At 44.6% G+C, this 17,974-nt stretch overlaps 2 protein-coding genes across 2 annotated transcripts; both read left to right on the plus strand.

The window, feature by feature from the left end:
* Nucleotides 1-5,865: 5,865 nt before the first annotated feature.
* On the plus strand, nucleotides 5,866-6,757 carry LOC119312348 (protein RADIALIS-like 3). The gene is made up of 2 exons (XM_037588077.1): nucleotides 5,866-6,135; nucleotides 6,578-6,757. Exon 1 carries the CDS (start codon nucleotides 5,866-5,868, stop codon nucleotides 6,130-6,132), a length of 267 nt encoding a protein of 88 aa, XP_037443974.1. The 3' UTR covers nucleotides 6,133-6,135; nucleotides 6,578-6,757.
* Nucleotides 6,758-15,333: 8,576 nt separating this feature from the next.
* On the plus strand, nucleotides 15,334-16,552 carry LOC119312358 (protein RADIALIS-like 3). The gene is made up of 2 exons (XM_037588088.1): nucleotides 15,334-15,682; nucleotides 16,256-16,552. Exon 1 carries the CDS (start codon nucleotides 15,413-15,415, stop codon nucleotides 15,677-15,679), a length of 267 nt encoding a protein of 88 aa, XP_037443985.1. The 5' UTR covers nucleotides 15,334-15,412; the 3' UTR covers nucleotides 15,680-15,682; nucleotides 16,256-16,552.
* Nucleotides 16,553-17,974: the final 1,422 nt, after the last annotated feature.

Consider the following 17,974-nt stretch of genomic DNA (forward strand, 5'->3'; position numbering starts at 1 on the left):
GTCTGGGTGACATCACAGAAAGGGCTTTAAAAGAAATGCCACAGTCGGACGTCTGGGCGACATCACAGAAAGGGCTTTAAAAGAAATGCCACAGTCGGACGTCTGGGCGACATCACAGAAAGGGCTTTAAAAGAAATGTAAATAATAGGTATGCCACCGTCGGACGTCTGGGCGACATCGCAGACAGGGCTTGTAATAAATGTAAATAACAAGATTAGTCCATCCACAAGAATAATCTTTTAACCAGATTTATCACACATAAATCCCACCGGAGTTTTGTCGCTGAGGCTGATACCTCACAAGATGAGATGAATATCATACTTGAACCAAGTACAAGATAATTGAAAGATTTGAGACTCTGCAGAGTTTGGGTGAACTGACCACAGCCAATGGATTTCTGTAGTCACGAAGGACTAGTTCCGTTTACGGTATTTTAGTAGAAACACATTTAACTAGTACACACCCATTTCACCCCACGAAGCCAGGAATCACCCTGGATAACATCCAAGAAAAACTTTGAGACGGGGAGGCCACAACCTCGAATAGCATGGGACCAAATTTCTATACGCGCGCTCTAAGGGGTGCCCCCCTCTCGGTCCCAACCGAAAACACCCATGCCCCCTGACCGGATGACGGGCTTTAATCCAGGGCCATGGAACCCTCACCCCGGCCTCTCTTTTTGGTGTGTACCAGGAAAACGGTTTGCAACTTACTATGCCATATTCCTTTCGGAAAAACATGTGGCAGTATAGGAAGGAATGAATGGAAATGTGATTGGTGTCATAATGACACGGAGGTCAAATAATCTGGCATAAGACTGGCATGTCACAACACCGCCATCTTACCCATCCTCATGCCAACACATGGCTATGCAAATATGTATCCAACAACATAATGCTTTCCGAAACTTATTTTCCGATTATGTGTATGAAATATAACATTCAAAGTGATGTTCATAAACATGCCATGACCATACTAAAATGCACACATGCAACAACACTCATCATATCAAGAGTTCAAACATGCTTGCCTGGTTCGGAGTAGTCGGAGTCTAACTGTGCGAAGTTTGCAGCTCCGTCACCTCCTCCGGTATCTACGGTATAAGAAAAATACGTACGCAACATAAATATCGTGAGTGTACAGAAAAGTGTTCCAAATATTTTTCAAATAAATATGATAAAAACTAGACAAAATTTTGAAGAGGACAGAAAAAGAATCACTCAAAAATTCCTTTCTGTTAAAAAGTTATAAGGGTTTTAACCCAAGGACTCATCTGTAATGAAACAGAAAACTTCCAGGGGGTTCTGCGGAAAAGTCCAGATAACGTTTCGTTTAAAAGAAACGGCTGAGAGACTGACAGTCGGGCTCCACCCGTCAGGTTTAAATTTTCAAACGAGGGAAAACAGAGCGCGACGGCGCCGAGAGGTGCGGTGGTCGCCGGCGGCGATCCACGGCGAGGCAAGGTGATCGGGGTGTACCTCTGTGTTCAGGGTGCCCTTCCGCGTCTGTGGGAGGTGGTGGTGGTCGCCGGCGAGCACCACGTCGGCAGTGACGCTTGCTCCGGCGGACGACGGTTCGGGTGGTCGTGGATCTCGCCGGAGGGGGCTGCGAGGTCAAAATTGAGCTGGGGGTTATCTTACTAGAGGTGGTACGAGGCTACGGTCGAAAGTAGGGCGGCGGAGGGGTTCTCACCGGAGAGAATGATGCCGGAGCCCGAGGCGGACGGAGGTGGCCGGAGTCGATGAGGAAAGGCCCCTCGAGGCCCGTTCAGTGGCCGGGCGGGGTCTAGTGAGATGGTGGAGTCGTGCCCAGGCGAGAGCAAGCTCGGGGTGCTATATATAGCCGCCCCGAGGCGGTTGCCGAGAACGGGGTTCTCCGGCGAGGTGATTACGGTGGCGCAGTGGTTGCACGGGAGGGTTCAGAGGTTGAGCGTCGTCGTGGATGCTCCCTAGTTCCGTTTCGATGCTAATCGCGTCGGGATTGGGTTGTTTAGGGGGAGCTCGACGGAACGGGGCGGCGCGGGCCCGTCGACGGCAGGGAGCGCGCTCTGCGCGTGCCGCGCCACGGCGATGGTGCTGCATGCGTGCGCTGGCGAGGAAACGGCCACGCGGAGCCACCAGGGGGTTTGGGCGGCGCCGAACGGCGTTGTGCCGCCGTTCTGCTCCCTGTCGGCCGCTACGGTGATACGGCCGCCGCAAGACACGCCAGCGCAGGCGGGCCAGGGCGCCACCGACGCCAGGAAGGCGCCAAGCGCGCGTGTGAGGCTCCGGACAAGCGAGTTAGGCCGTGAGCAAGGTGCCAAACGCACTGTGAGCATGTGACTGAATTCTGACGAAGATTGACACTGAAACTCTGAATTTAACTGAAAATGGACAGAAACAGTGCATGCAAGGTGTTCGGCAGAATGATCTAGGCATGTAGGGATTTTTCCTTGAGCTGGTTTTTGGTGGAGGGGCCTCCCATTGCACCTAGAGGCCGCCTGAATATTTGTAGAATTTTTGGAGAGGTGTAGATATGAATTTCACCAAATTTGGCAAATCTGGTCCAAACTTGCAGAGAGTAAAATTTGAAATATTTGAACAGGAGAAGAGTGGATCAAGATGGTTCTGGGTTGTGGGTACAAAGGACTATCCAGAGGCGTTGAGTTGAGGTCAAAAGTCAAAAGCATTAGGGTACTTGCTTTGCAATCCACCTAGGCTCAAAAGAAAAGACAGAATTATTTTGGGAGGAGAAATAGTTGGAATAAAATCCAAAAATAGATTTTATTAGTTTGGACAGAATGTTTGGGTTGAACCAAAGTGGGAGGAGAGGTTTTGGGAAAATTTTCACCATAGGTGGTATGGTAAAATTTTGAAGGGATCAAAACCAAATAAAAGCCCAAAACTAAAAGGGTTTTCTTTTTAGAAGAAACTAAATCCAAGAAAAGGATTTTTTTTGAGAGGGCAAACTTAGAAGATGGTTTTTAGGAAGGGTTTAAATGACTTTCTTTCAGACCAAGCAAAGCTCTTTTAAAAAAAACACTAAAAAAAATTTTGAGTGTCACAGACATGTGTGCTCCAACCTCATCTTCTTAATGCAGAAAGTGGGCTCATTTCTTATCTGTGCTGCTACCATGTAGAACTGACAACCATCTCCATCACAGCAAACTATTATCCTATCACTGCAGTTTCTGTGATATTTGTATCTTCTAAGTTGTTTCACATGCAAATTGACAAGAGCCTCTCTGAATTGGTAAACATTTTTGAAACAGAACTTTAGCTGGAATTGTTGTTCTGGATGCATCCTGTCCTCATCATACCAGACCCTAGGTGGTCTTTTCTTAGCTCTACTCCTTCTGCCAGAGCTGATAACAAAGGACATTGGTTCATTGCCATCATCATCTGCTTCAAAGCCTGTATCTTCCTCTTCTGAAGATGGAAACCAATCAGGATTAATGGTTGGACCAACACTAGAGTGAGACCTACTTGTAGGACCTGGCCTCTTTGCCTTCTTCTTAACAGGCTCAGGAACTGGGATCTCTTGGGCCTCCTCATCATCTTCTTCCTGGTCCATATCATATATATCTTCAGGATCTATGTACCCCTCACAGTGTGTACTAGACATGTATTCAGCTCTCTTCCTCTTTATTTCAGAAATAGTTCCATCTAGCTCAGGTTCCTCTTTCCTCCTATTTGCAATCTGTTCTTCTACATACTGCACTGAATCTGAGTCTTCTTCTTCTCTTGCATCTAAGTGCTCCACATCAACTACAAAATTTCATCACTGCTTGAACCTTCATCATCATCTGTGTCCATGCCTACAGGAATTTCTTCCTTACTAACTGCATTGTCCTCCTCATCTGAATCAAACTGAAAATCAGCATAATTGACACTTACTTCAGTGTTAAGCTGTGTTCCGAGATGTAACTGACAGTTCGGAGGAACTGATTTGAGTGGCAAAAAATTTACACTTTCCTGTGTCCCAAGATGTAACTGACAGTTAGGAGGAACTGATTTGTGCACAACACCTGATTCAGCAACAGCAAAAACAACAGGTGGCTCTACATCTATTTGTTGTGCATCTTGATCTTCTCCAATTGGTGGTTCAATAACTACCTTTCCCTTTATAACTGTCAGTGACAATGTCTAGGTGCTCTCAAATTCTCTCAGCATGCGAACTACTTCAATGTTGCCTTTAATGACACAAACACCTTGCAGCCCTATATCTTCCTCTTTCAAGTAGCAAAGACTGTCATCCTTACAGTATCCATTGCTGACCATTACATTGACCAAACTACCATAAGTGATTTCTCTTTCAGACATCTTAACAAGAGCATACTTCTTCCCAAGAAACTGGAAATAGATTGACCATAAATCTTCAGGTCTAAAATAGACATACAAATGAATATTAACAATTCAATTGTATTAACATAACTGACCATTATATCTGACCATTACAATGCACTATTTAAAAAATTTAGAACCATCAAATTAGTACTAACATTACTAGCATAGACAAATGAATATCTTCAGGCCTAATATAGCTCACCATTACAATGCAGTGTAAGCAAAATTACCAAGTCAATTATAGTAACATGACAATAACATAAATGAACACTACAGTGTGATTTTCTCCAAAAGTTCAAAACCCCACACTACTACTAACATAACTGAACCCTAACTGAAGATGTGATTTTTGATAAATATTCAGGACTACAATCAATTCTAAATGACTAACAAATCAATATTCAGACCTAGAATCTTTGTTCAATGTATAAAATAGATCCAGTAGTAAGGAAAGATTGAAAGAACACATTTTCAAAGATTCAGATTACCTAGCTGAAGATGGGGCGAAGGGGAGCACATCCTCGGGACCAATATGTGAAGCTGCTTCCTCGGCACAAGGCTCCGGCGACAGGACCGTCGCCTCGGCCGACTCTGGATCTAGGTCGCAGCCACCATCGGTGTGGGGGCCGATGACTCCGCATTGCGAGCGCAGCCGCTTCTGCCCTGAAGTAATACCACCGCCCTCGCTGCTGAGTGCGTCGTCGCCGCTTCCGTCGACTCCGTGTGCGCCGTCGCCGCCGGAGCTGGTCGCCATCGGAGCGGAGCGGGGAAGGACTGAATCGAGGGGTGGACTGAATCAACGGGCTGGGGAACGGCTTGACCTAGTAGACAGGCGCGCCGAAACAGTCGTCTCTCGCCATCTAATGGCGTCCGTCAACACGCGCCACGTCAGCCCAACAGGCGGGACCCACCTGTCGGATTCGCTGTTTTCTGGGCTAAAACGAAGAATCGGTGCTCCGCGTTACATATTAGCCCTATTGTTGGTGTTTTTTGTGCACTGCCTCAAATGTGGTACCGATCTGTTACCCTAGCCCATAATGTGGTGGTTTTTGGTAAATAACTCATTTTGAGATGAAGCCTAGCCAGTAACTACATCAAACCAAATGACTAATTCAGATTCAGATACGACGGATTCGAGAGTTAATTTGGATTTTAGGTGATGCTTGTATAATGTTGAAAACATCTCTGGACAACGTCATGAGTTGGGGGTACCGGCAAATGGACCCAAAAGGCCTAATTACTCAAACAGGCTGTCACCTAAAATTTTCATCACAAACACCACACACTTACCATGTCTGATCCCTAGCTCGAAAAACCTGAGAGAACCTTGTTGTCCTCTCCTCAGCCACCTTTTAACCTACAGACAGAGACATGACACACCCCCATGGCCTATAAATAGCAGCCCTCACAGCAAGCGAGACACCAACCAAACCACCAGAGCCTCCCCAAGAGCAAACAACTTCCAGGAGCCCACACCCCAGCATACCAGGCACACGAAAGCTAGCTTTAGTTGGAGTAGAACACCACATCTCACCTGAAGATGTCTTCCGGGTCATCGTCGCGGAGCACCTCCCCGAGCTCGGACTCAGAGTGGAGCAAGAAGGAGAACAAGATGTTCGAGGAGGCGCTCGCCTACTACGGCGAGGGCGCTCCCAACCTCTGGGATAAGGTGGCCAGCGCCATGGGGGGCACCAAGTCCGCTGAGGAGGCGCGCCGCCACTTCCAGATCCTCGTCGACGACGTCAACAGCATCGAGCACGGCCGCATCCCCTTCCCCAAGTACAAGACCCAGGGCTTCTGGACCTAAAAGGTATAACTCTCAACTAAAAACTGTACAGACATAGGATGGTCTGGTGTTAACAAGTTTTCAGTGTCAAAGGCACAGCACGCAGGAGGTTATTTACGACTGGCACCATTAACTCTCTATGAGCCAAATTACTTAACTGCAGCCACCCTGGCCCAATTTATCAGTGGTTTAATCTTAGCACAATCAGACAATTTCCCTGCTTCCAAAACAAAAGCTTAGATGGATCTTACAGTCTTACTAGGCTACTTTTTTTTTGTAGATTTGTGGTATATTTTGTGCAGATCCACACTATCTACACACCCGGCCCATTCGCCTAACCTCATGCCTACATAGAACAAAACAAAAGAAAGAAAGAAATAAAAAGTCTCTTTTATTTGAGTATCTGTATATCTGTGTTCAGAGTTCAGATAAGCTTACAGTGCAAGTGTTTTTCTCAACTTTTCAGGATGAAGCAGTGTAAGCTCCAGTGGACAGTGAGCAAAGATGTACAAAGTAGATCTCTAAGAAGCAAGAATGGACTGTTGTTCTAGAAGAAAGTAAGGGAATCCAGCATTGGTAGAACAACAGGAAGGAAAGTCGAGCATTGTCTATTTGTGTGTACAAAGTATTATTAGGTCATGTCCAAGGTTAAGTCTGTGTCAATGCCATTGTAGATTCTCGTCTACATTCATGAACTGTGTTCATTATATGTAAACTGTCATGTAAACTCATGTATATGTGTTATTTGTAAGAAGTCGTACCTGTCGCATTTTGTTGCCTCCAATATCTGGTTTAGCTGGCCACCATGTTCAATTTGGACTCCACATGTTTAGAAAGCACACAGAATCCTTGTCACCACTACCTTCGTACAAGAGAAGTCACTTTGTTCAAGAACCACAGGAAGAACCTAATGCCAGAATAATCTACATCTGAGCCCACCAATATTCTCTGTTAAGCATCATTGAATCGAGGTTGGTATTCCGGCAGAATCAAGAACAGTCCTGCAGATTGGCTAAGATACGATCATGATTCTGTCAAAAAAGGCTGTGTATATCAGTCAAGGCTGAACAATGATAGAAGATCATGGTGCAAAGACATGGACATAGAGCGATTCCATATACTTCCATTCAAAGAAATTTCCCTCTTTCTCTACAAGTATTAGGAGTTCAGGACATGATGAAACTAAATTTTATTGATAACAAGGCAGGACAAGTACATCAAGATACAATCATATTAGCAACCCAAATACTAAACTAATCTAGGCAGCATCTGCCACATTGTCATCTAAATTTAACAGCTTGAATACAACAATACATACTAGCATCACTATCACACATTATTAAACACATACCTAGATATGAGCTCGCATTGTCCTTCACCTTCTTTGAAGCGGCACGCTTGATCTCCAGGAGGCGCCACATGTACCTTGTGAGGAGGAGAAAGCCGGGTGGTCACCATTTCCTTTTCAGAGGAAAAGAAAGCTCGCTCTGAATCCCCAGCATTGTGACGCCCACCAGAGAGATAGATCGCCCTGGACTGGATTCTGATTCCCAATCTTCTTCAGCAACTTGACCGGGGGAGAGAATCCGGATCCCAGAGCTTTTGGGCTCAATGATTTGAAATCTGGCCAGCCGATGATGCAGTGGAGGCTACAGGGCGGAATCCAATCCAGGCTACTTGCAATGATAGATAGGGATCAGTCATTCAAGCATCTTTTTTGAAGAACCTCATGTGAGGGCAGGGGGTCCTGCATTTCACTAAGAAGAAGAGAGATGATCAGTTTATAAGGAAAATCGGATCCAAAAAGCTAACAAAGCCCGGCATTCAAGAATCTGGCAAACAAGATACCATATACTCCCTCCGTCCCATAATATAAGAACACTTTTTTACACTAGTGTAGTGTCAAAAATGTTTTTATAGGACAGAGGGAGTACCAACTAACGATGGCCCAGACAGAGCCCAAATGCATTCCCACTTTGCTCTGCTTACTTTAATAATAATACTTTGTGAAAGAGATGATGTTTGTTGTACTAGCCAAGGTCCAAGGATCTACTTATGGAGAGAGGCAAGCTGGCTATTCCCAAGCTTCAACATCACATGAATGAATTTTCTCCAAGAATAACAACATATACATGTAGATAGAAAGTTTGTTCTTGTGCGCAAGATAATGTATTTTGCACAGCATGAGATGCCCCCTCTCCTTTTATCTGCCTATATATGCCTTTTCAATCGAGGGAGACAACACGGTGTGGTCAAACTAGCCTCGCCCGCCAGGGAGCAACACACACGTTCCAAACAAACGTGTTGGCTCCATCCGTACGACTAGAAATCCCTACATTTATTGCTTGATGGTTTATTAATCAAATACTACAGCAATACTCAAATTGTAACACTGGTTATATCAGATACTACCATGTTTAAAAATATAGGAATATGTTGTCTATGTACACTGGCGGAGCTATGTGTTGTGATGCAGGGGCCATGGCCCCCAGCCCATTGATATTTTGTGAAGAAACACTGTTTAGGATGGGCAAATTAGGAGAAATAGAGTATTTGGCCTCTTCAGAAAATTATATATGGCTATTTTCCCCCTCAGTAATCCCCCGCAAGCTATGCCACTAATATATGCATACGTACTGTGATGCCGTTATTTGGAAGTTAACCCGTGCATGAACGTGTCACGATACTGAACTGACAAAATCTGTCCCGTACGAGAACAGAAATCTAAAGGAAAATGCTCCCAGAAATACATGAAGGGAGTCTAGTTTACATGAGCTAGAATCTTCTTGAAATGCTTTGCTCCGATTGTTCAAAATATAACGGGGAATCCTGCATCTTTGCTATGGCTTTTACGCAGATATGATTCCGGGGGAGAGATCTCCGGTGGATGGATGGACCGGTGAACACGCCCCAAGAATCAAACGCAAGTTGCGCCTGCCGCCCCCCGGTTCAGGGAATCCAATGCAAACCCCAGGACTCGATGAGCATGCAGCAGCAGGATGGCATTCTGTCAATTCGCTTTCCAAGGCCATGGGAGATGGAAAGATAGATATATATTCCTTCGGTCCCCAGAGCCTGAGGGTGTTCATCGTCTCTTTGGGATCTGTTTGTCGACCGGGTGGTGGAGATCACACGACATGTAAAGAATGGAGATTCTTAGCCCACATCCCTAAACTAATGCATGGACAAGAAAAAATCGTTTTTGAGCCAGGGCAACCCCCCGGACTTCTGTATCATCGATGGAGACGGACTGGAAGATTCAGAGGCATGCAAAAAAATAATTGAGACAATTGCACTATGCTTCGTGCTTTGGATGTCTTTCTGTTTTGTGATTGAACATGACTTTTGCGATTGAACATGAGGAAATATTACAATCTTCAGAGAGGAGATGCAAAACCGCAGTCTCCTGAGATATGTATAGTACTCCCTCTGTCCCATAATATAAGAGCGTTTTTTACACTACACTAGTGTAAAAAACGCTCTTATATTATGGGACGGAGGCAGTATTATCTTTTTAGATGAATTGGTAATTAACTCAGATAGGCTATGAGGGTGCACACTTGGTACTTAGCATTGGATTAGAGGGGTTTCAGAAAAATGATGGAAATGAGCACCAAGATCAGAGGTTTTTGGGTGTGCGCACCTGTGCATCTCTCTTCTGGATAAGAATAGCAGTAGCACGTACCCCTTCCTCTCGTGGCGCCTTGCGGCCTATTGGCTGATACGCACGGCTTACGAAGAGCTCTCTGTCGACCCATGTCAGGATCACACACGGCCGAGACGTCACCATGCATCCAGAGATGAGATGCTTCCGTTGGTGCAGGCGGCATGCATCGATCCACGCTGCTTAATTGCTACAGCAGCTAGCACTCTGTGTCAAAATGTCAAATTTGGAACCACGTAGCAAGTAGACATGGTCAGGTATTTCAAAACTGAATACCAAAAAGGAAATACAGCCATCGAAACATGATTTTCACAAGGGATTTAGTTATGGAACAGAAAATTCGACGCTGAAAATTGCTTGCATCAAAGCTGCCATCGTGCAAAGCACCAAAGGCTTCACAGGTTTCTGCTTGGAGCAAAGACTAGCTAGCTGGTAATTTTTACTTAGCTGGAGGCAATGGCCTGAGAGGGCCGATGCATCCAGTTTCTACAGCTATGATATCTAGAAGATGTGTGTAATGTTGGATATGACTCCAGACGTCTTAGGAATGCCCTCATGCACATCTGGGCCCAAAAATGCTTAATTACACAGGCTTTCTATGTCCCTAGCTAGCTCAGAAAACCTGCGAGAACCAACCATGTTATCCTCTCCTCAGCCACCTTTTAACCCACAGAGAGAGACACGACACCCCCAGGGCCTATAAATACCAGCCCCCGCAGCAAAGGAAGACACCAAACCAAACCAAACCACCAGAGCTTCTCCAAGAGCAAAGGACTTCCAGGAGACCCCCCCACCCCAGCACACCAGACACAAGAAAGCCAGCGTTAGTTCGAGTAGAGCATCACATCTCACCTGAAGATGTCTTCTGGGTCGTCGTCTCGGAGCAACTCGCCGAGCTCGGACTCGGAGTGGAGCAAGAAGGAGAACAAGATGTTCGAGGAGGCGCTGGCCTACTACGGTGTGGGCGCCCCCAACCTCTGCGAGAAGGTGGCCAGCGCCATGGGGGGCACCAAGTCCACTGAGGAGGTGCGCCGCCACTTCCAGTTCCTCGTCGACGACGTCAACAACATCGAGCACGGTCGCATCCCCTTCCCTAAGTACAAGACCCAAGGATTCTGGACCTAGTAAAAGGTATAGTTCTCAACAGACATAGGATACTCTGATGTTAACAAAGTTTTCAGTTGAGCATAAGCGTACCAGTTACTGCTGTATTTGTCTGCTTCCTGAGAAAAGTATGCTAGGCATGACTGTGTCGTTAGCATAATAGATGTTTTCTTAACGAGAAAGGTGCAACAGCTCCCGGGTGCCCCTACACCCTCACGAACAATAAATTTGTAAAAAAATCAGAAAAATAAAAAATATTTGAAACTTTCAGGGATCAAACATGATCAAAGATTTGATATCTTGCAAAGTTTCAGAAACAAATAACCTTCATGGAGCCCTCACCAAAAAAACAAAATCACTGCTAAATAATGTACATAAACTTTGAACAGTGATTTTGTTTTTTTAGGTGAGGGCTCATGGGATGTTATTTTTAGTTAAAATTAAAACTTTGCAAGATCATCAAAAGTTTGATCATATTTGATGTACCAAAGTTTCAGATTTTTTTTGAATTTGTTTTGAATTACTGTTCATAGAGGGTGTAGGGGCACCCAGGTGCTGAAAATACTTATCACCATGCATGCATGATGACTGGCACCATCAACTCTATGAGCCAAACTGCTTAATTGCAGCCACCCTGGCCCAATGTATTGGTGTTTAACCTTAGCACAATTAGACAATTTCCCTACTTTCCAAAACAAAAGCTTGGATGCATCTTCCTAACCTCATGCCTACATAGAACAAAATAAAAGAAAGAAAGAGCAAGTCTCTTCTATTTGAGCATTTGTGTTCAGAGTTCAGATAAGCTTACAGTGAAAATGTTTTCTCAACTTTTCAGGACCAAGCAGTGTAAGAGCTCCAGTGGACAGTGAACAAAGTTGTACAAACTAGATCTCTAAGAAGCAAGGATGGACTGTTGTTCTAGGGGGAAGCAAGGCAATCCAGATTGGTTAGAATAACAGGAAGGGAAGTGATATTGTCGATTGTGTGTACAAAATATAGTTACGTTATGTCCAAGGTTAAGTCTGTCCCTATGTTGTTGTAGATTCTCGTCTACATTCATGAACTGTGTGTTGTTCATTATCCCCTCGAACTAAGTCGTCAAGTAAACTGTCATGTAAATTCATGTATTTATGAAAAAAAACATGTATTCGTGTTATTTGTAAGAAGTCGTACCTGTGGCATTTTGTCGCCTACGATATCTGGTTTAGCTGGCCACCATGTTCAGTTTGGACTCCACAGGGTTCAGATAGCACACAGAATCCTTGTCACCACTACCTTCCTAAAAGAGAAGCCACTAAACTTTGTTCAAGAACCACAGGAAGAACCTGATGCCAGAATAATCTACATCTGAGCCCACCAATATTCGCTGTTAAGCATCCTCGGATAGAGGTTGGTATTACGGTAGAATCAAGAACAGTCCTGCAGATTGGCTAAGATACTATCATGATTCCGTCAAAAAGAAGTGGCGAGTATTATAATCAAGCTCAGCAGGCTGTATATATCGAGTGAAGGCTGAAACAATGATATAAGATCAATGTGCACAGACATGGACATACGGGGGTTCATTTATAATTCCATCAACAGAAATTTCCCTCTTCTCTACAAGTATCAGGACAGGATGAAATTAAATTTTGTTGATAACAAGGCAGGACATGTACATCAAGATACAACCATATTAGCAACGATAATGTGCACATAGACACACAAGTCACAAGGTTGCCCAAAATATTTCACTAATCTAAGCAGCATCTGCCACATTGTCATCTAATTTATTTATTTTTGCAGGAACACATTGTCATCTAAATTTAATAAAAGCTTGAATACAACAATACATACTAGCATCACCATCACACATTGATGACACGTACCTAGCTGTCAGCTCGCATTGCCCTTCACTTTCTTTGCCGCGGCGTCCTTGCTCTCCAGTAGGCACCACATGTACCTTGTGAAGAGGAGAAAGCCGGGCTCACCATTTCCTTTTCAGGGGAAAAGAAAGCTCGCTTTGAATCCCCAGCATCGTGACGCCCGCCAGAGAGATAGATCGCCCTGGACTGGATTCCGATTCCCGATATCCTCCAGCAACTTGACCGGGGGAGAGAATCCAGATCCCAGAGCTTTTGGGCTTAAAGATTTGGAATCTGGCCAGCTGATGATGCAGTGACGGCCACAGGGCGGAATCCAATTCAGGCTACTTGGCAACCATAGATAGGGATCAGTCATTCAAGCAGCTGGCAAACAAGATACCATATACCAACTAACGATGGCTCAGACAGAGCCCAAAAGCATTCCTACTTTGCTCTGCTTACTCTACTCCCTCTAATCATATTAATTGTCGCTGATTTAGTACAATTAATATGGATCGAAGGGAGTAATATACTTTGTGAAAGAGATGATGTTTGTAGTACTAGCCAAGGATCTAGTTATGGGGAGAGGCAAGTTGACCGTTGGTATAAATTCAGGCTGGCTATTCCCAGGCCTCAACATCACATGAATGAATTTTCTCCAAGAATAAAAACACATACATGTAGATAGAAAGTTAGTTCTTGTGTGCAAGATAACGTATTCTGCACAGCATGAGATGCCCCTTCACCTTTTGTCTACCCATCTGCCTTTCCAGTCGAGGGAGACACCACTGCGTGATCAAACTAGCCTAGCCCGCCAGGGGGCAACATGTTGCATTCCAAACAAACGTGTTCGCTCCATCTGTACGGCTAGAAATCCCAACATCGCTTGCTTGATGATTTATTAATCAGATACTATACAGCAATACTTGAATTGTAACAACGATTATATCAGATATGATCATGTTTAATAATATAGGAATATGTCATATATGTATATACACATACGTACTGTGATGCCATTATTTGGGAGTTAACCCGTGCATGAACACGTCACAGTACCGAAGTGACAAAACATGTCCCTTAGAAGAACGGAAATCTAAAGGAGAATGCTCGCGGAAATACATGAAATGAATCTAGTTTAAAATGAGCTAGCATCTTCCTGAAAAGCTTTGCTCCGATTGTTCGAAATATGACGGGGAATCCTGCATCTTTCCCATGGCTTTTAAGCAGATATGATTCCAGGGGGAGAGATCTCCGATGGACAGATGGTGTGGACCAGTCCACACGCCCGCAAGAATCAAAGCAAGTTGCGCCCGCTGCCCCGGTCCAGTGCATCCGATGCAAATCCCAGGACTCCGTGAGCAAGGAGCCAGGAGCAGGATTGCATTCTGTCAATTCCTTTCCAAGGCCATTGGAGATGGAAAGTTACACATATCGAGATAGATATATTCGTTCGGTCCCCAGACCCAGAGGGTGTTCATCGTCTCTTTGGAATCTGTTCGTCGACCGGGTGGTGGAGATGGCGCAGCATGTAAAGAATGGAGGCTCTTAGCCCACATCCCTGCCGCCTTCTCTCTCTCAAATGGAAGAATCAGTCATGGTGCTCCCTAAACTAATGCATGGAGAAGCAAAACACTATCTCTGAATTTCGAGATGCCTTTCTGAACAATGCAAAAATATTTCTTTAGACGATTTCTCTAACGCTGTTACAAAAACCTAGGATACTCCATCACTGATAATGTAATAAAAGATTCAGACATGCTTAATCCATGCTTTAATTCACAGTTTTCTGGGGCATGGTAGAACTACTTTTAGGTGAAATGGTGGTTAGCTCAGATAGGCTATATATGAGGATGCATGCATGACATGCTTGTGTAGCATTCGATCAGAGGGGTTTCAGAAAACTAATGGAAATGAGCATCGAGATCACAGGTTTTTGGGCTGCGCACCTTGACAGCTCTGTTCTCCTGTGGGCACCTTGCGGCCTATTGGACGATGTGTGCATGCCTTAAAAGGAGCTCTCTGCCGACCCATGTCAGCACACACACAGCTGAGATATCGTCATGCTTCCGTTGGTGATGTGAGCAGAGCACGCAGCATCCATCCATCCATGCCGTGTAATGGCCACAGCTGGCGCCGTGTGTAGAAGTGTTTCTGGAACCAAGAAGCATGCGTGTGGTCAGGTATAAGTATCTCATCAACATGTTTTTTCATGAACCATGAACAAACTGCATGAAACCAAGCTGAACCACGTATTCAGATTCAGATACGACGAATTCGAGAGTTGATTTCTACAGCTATAAAATATCTAAACTAGATGATGTGTATAATGTTGGATACAACCCCAGATACCATGCATTGGGAATGCCTGCCCTGATGTGCATCTGGACGGACCCATTAATTACTCAAACAGACTGTCACTTAAAATTTTCATCACACACACCACACGCTTCCTTCCCATGTCTGATCCCTAGCTCGAAAAAACTGCAAGAACCTTGTTGTCCTCTCCCCAGCCACCTTTTAACCCACAGAGAGAGACATGACACACCCCCAGCGCCTATAAATAGCAGCCCCCGCAGCAAAGAGAGACACCAAACCAAACCACCAGAGCTTCTCCAAGACATCAGATACAAGAAGCTAGCACTAGCTCAGTAGAATCTCCCCAGGGAAGCTTTACCTCCTCCAAAGGATGTCTTCTGGGTCATCGTCTCGGAGCACCTCGCCGAGCTCCGACTCGGAGTGGAGCAAGAAGGAGAACAAGATGTTCGAGGAGGCGCTCGCCTACTACGGCGAGGGCGCCCCCAACCTCTGGGACAAGGTGGCCAGCGCCATGGGGGGCACCAAGTCCGCCGAGGAGGTGCGCCGCCACTTTCAGATCCTCATCGATGACGTCAACAACATAGAGTACGGCCGCATCCCCTTCCCCAAGTACAAGACCCAAGGATTCTGGACCTGAAAGGTATAATTCTCACAGACATAGGATGTGTTGCTTCTAACAAGTTTTCAGTTGAGCATAAGCATAGCAGTTTTCTTTTTGTGGGGTCATAAGCATAGCAGTTACTACTGTATTTGTCTGGTTTCTGGGAAAAGTAGATGTTTGAACTCAATTTCAAAGGCATAGCATGCAGGAGTATTTAAGTATTTTTCATTTTCTTTAGAGGTTACTTACCGGTTACCACCAAGCATGCATGACAAGTTGACAACTGGCACCATGAACAACTCTCTAGCCATGAGCCAAAACTGCTTAATTAAAGCGACCCTGGCCCAATTCACCGGTGGTTTAATATTAGAACAATCAGACAATCTTATAATGGATCTTGCAGTCTTTCTCCCCTCGTACTTTCAGCTTGCAAGGCTATTTCTTATATAGATTTTTGCTAGATCTTGTGCAGCTCCAAACTGTCTATACACCCATTCCATTCCGAAAGACCCAACCTCATGCCTAAATAGAATAAGCCTCTTATATTTGAGTATCTGTATTTGTGTTCAGAGCAGATAAACTTACAGTGCAAGTGTTTTCTCAACTTTTCAGGATGAAGCAGTGTAAGCTCCAGTGGACAGTGGACAGTGGACAGTGAACAAAGGTGTACAAACTAGATCTCTAAGAAGTAAGAATGGAATATTGTTCTAGGAGTAAGCAAGGGAATCCAGCATTGGTTAGAATAACAGGAAGGAAATGAGTATTGTCTATCGTGTGTACAAAGTATTGTTAGGTCATGTCCAAGGTTAAGTCTGTCTCTATGTCGTTGTAGATTCTCGTCTACATTCATGATCTGTGTGTTGTTATCTGTTCAAATCAAGTCATCAAGTAAGCTGTCATGTAAACTCATGTATTAGTGTTATTTGTAAAAAGTTGTACCTGTCGCATTTTGTCGCCTCAATATCTGGTTTAGCTGGCCACCAAGTGCAGTTTGGACTTTGGACTCCACGGGTCCAGAAAGCACACAGAATCCTTGTCGCCACTACCTTCCTAAAAGAGAAGTCACTAAACTTTGTTCAAGAACCAGAGGAAGAACCTAATGCCAGAATAATCCACATCTGAGCCCACCAATAATTCTCTGTTAAGCATCATTAAATCGAGGGTGGTATCACGGTAGAATCAAGAACAGTCGTGCAGATTGGCTAAGATACGATCATGATTCCGTCAAAAAAGAATAAAGAGTATCATTCCAGAAACTGGAAGTAGAGTATAATCAAATTCAATAGACTGTGTATATCAAGTCAAGGCTAAACAATGATAGAAGATTACAGTGCACAGACATGGGCATATGGCGATTCCATGTTTCCAACCACAGAAATTTCCCTCTTCTCTAAAAGTATCAGAACAGGATGAAACTAAATTTTATTGATTAGAAGACAGGACAAGTACAACAAGACACAACCTTGTTAGCAACCATAATGTGCACATAGACACACAAGTCACAAGGTCACAAAATGACACTTCACTAATCCAGGTAGCATCTGCTGCATTGACATATAAATTTAACAGCTTGAGTACAACAAATACATACTAGCATCACCATCACGCATAGATGACACGTACCTAGCTATGAGCTCGCATTGCGACTCTTTACCTTCTTCGCCGCGGTGCCCTTGCTCCCTAGGAGGCGCCACATGTACCATGTGAAGAGGAGAAAGCCGGGCGGTCACTATTTCGTTTTCAGGGAAAAAGAATGCTCGCTTTGAATCCCCAGCATTACGACGCCCGCCAAAGAGATAGATTGCCCTGGACTGGATTCCGATTACCAATCCCTTCCAGCAACTTGATCGGGTGAGAGAAACTAGATCCTAGAGCTTTAAGCTCAAAGATTTGGAATCTGGCCAGCCGATGATGAAGTAAAGGCCACACTGCAGAATCCAATCCAGGCTACTTGGCAACGACAGATAGGGATCGGCCATTCAAGCAGCTGGCAAACAAGATACCATATACCGACTAATAATGGCTCAGACAGAACCCAAAAGCATTTCAACTTTACTCTGCTTACCTTAGCTTAATATATACTTTGTGAAAAAGATGATCTTCGTACTAGCCAAGGATCTAGTTATGGAGAGAGGCAAGTTGACCGATCATATAAATTCAGGCTGGCTGTTCCCAAGCCTCAACATCACATGAATGAATTTTCTCCAAGAATAAAGACACATACATGTAGATAGAAAGTTACTTCTTGTGTGCAAGATAACGTATTTTGCACAAAGTGAGATGCCCCTCTCCTTTTCACTCGAGAGAGACAACACTGTGCGGTCAAACTAG

The sequence above is a fragment of the Triticum dicoccoides genome, chromosome 1B (assembly GCF_002162155.2).
Source record: "Triticum dicoccoides isolate Atlit2015 ecotype Zavitan chromosome 1B, WEW_v2.0, whole genome shotgun sequence".
Lineage (NCBI taxonomy): Eukaryota > Viridiplantae > Streptophyta > Magnoliopsida > Poales > Poaceae > Triticum > Triticum dicoccoides.

Coding starts and splice junctions, on each gene's coding strand:
- LOC119312348 (XM_037588077.1), top strand. CDS start 5,866: ATGTCTTCCGGGTCATCGTCGCGGAGCACCTCCCCGAGCTCGGACTCA.
- LOC119312358 (XM_037588088.1), top strand. CDS start 15,413: ATGTCTTCTGGGTCATCGTCTCGGAGCACCTCGCCGAGCTCCGACTCG.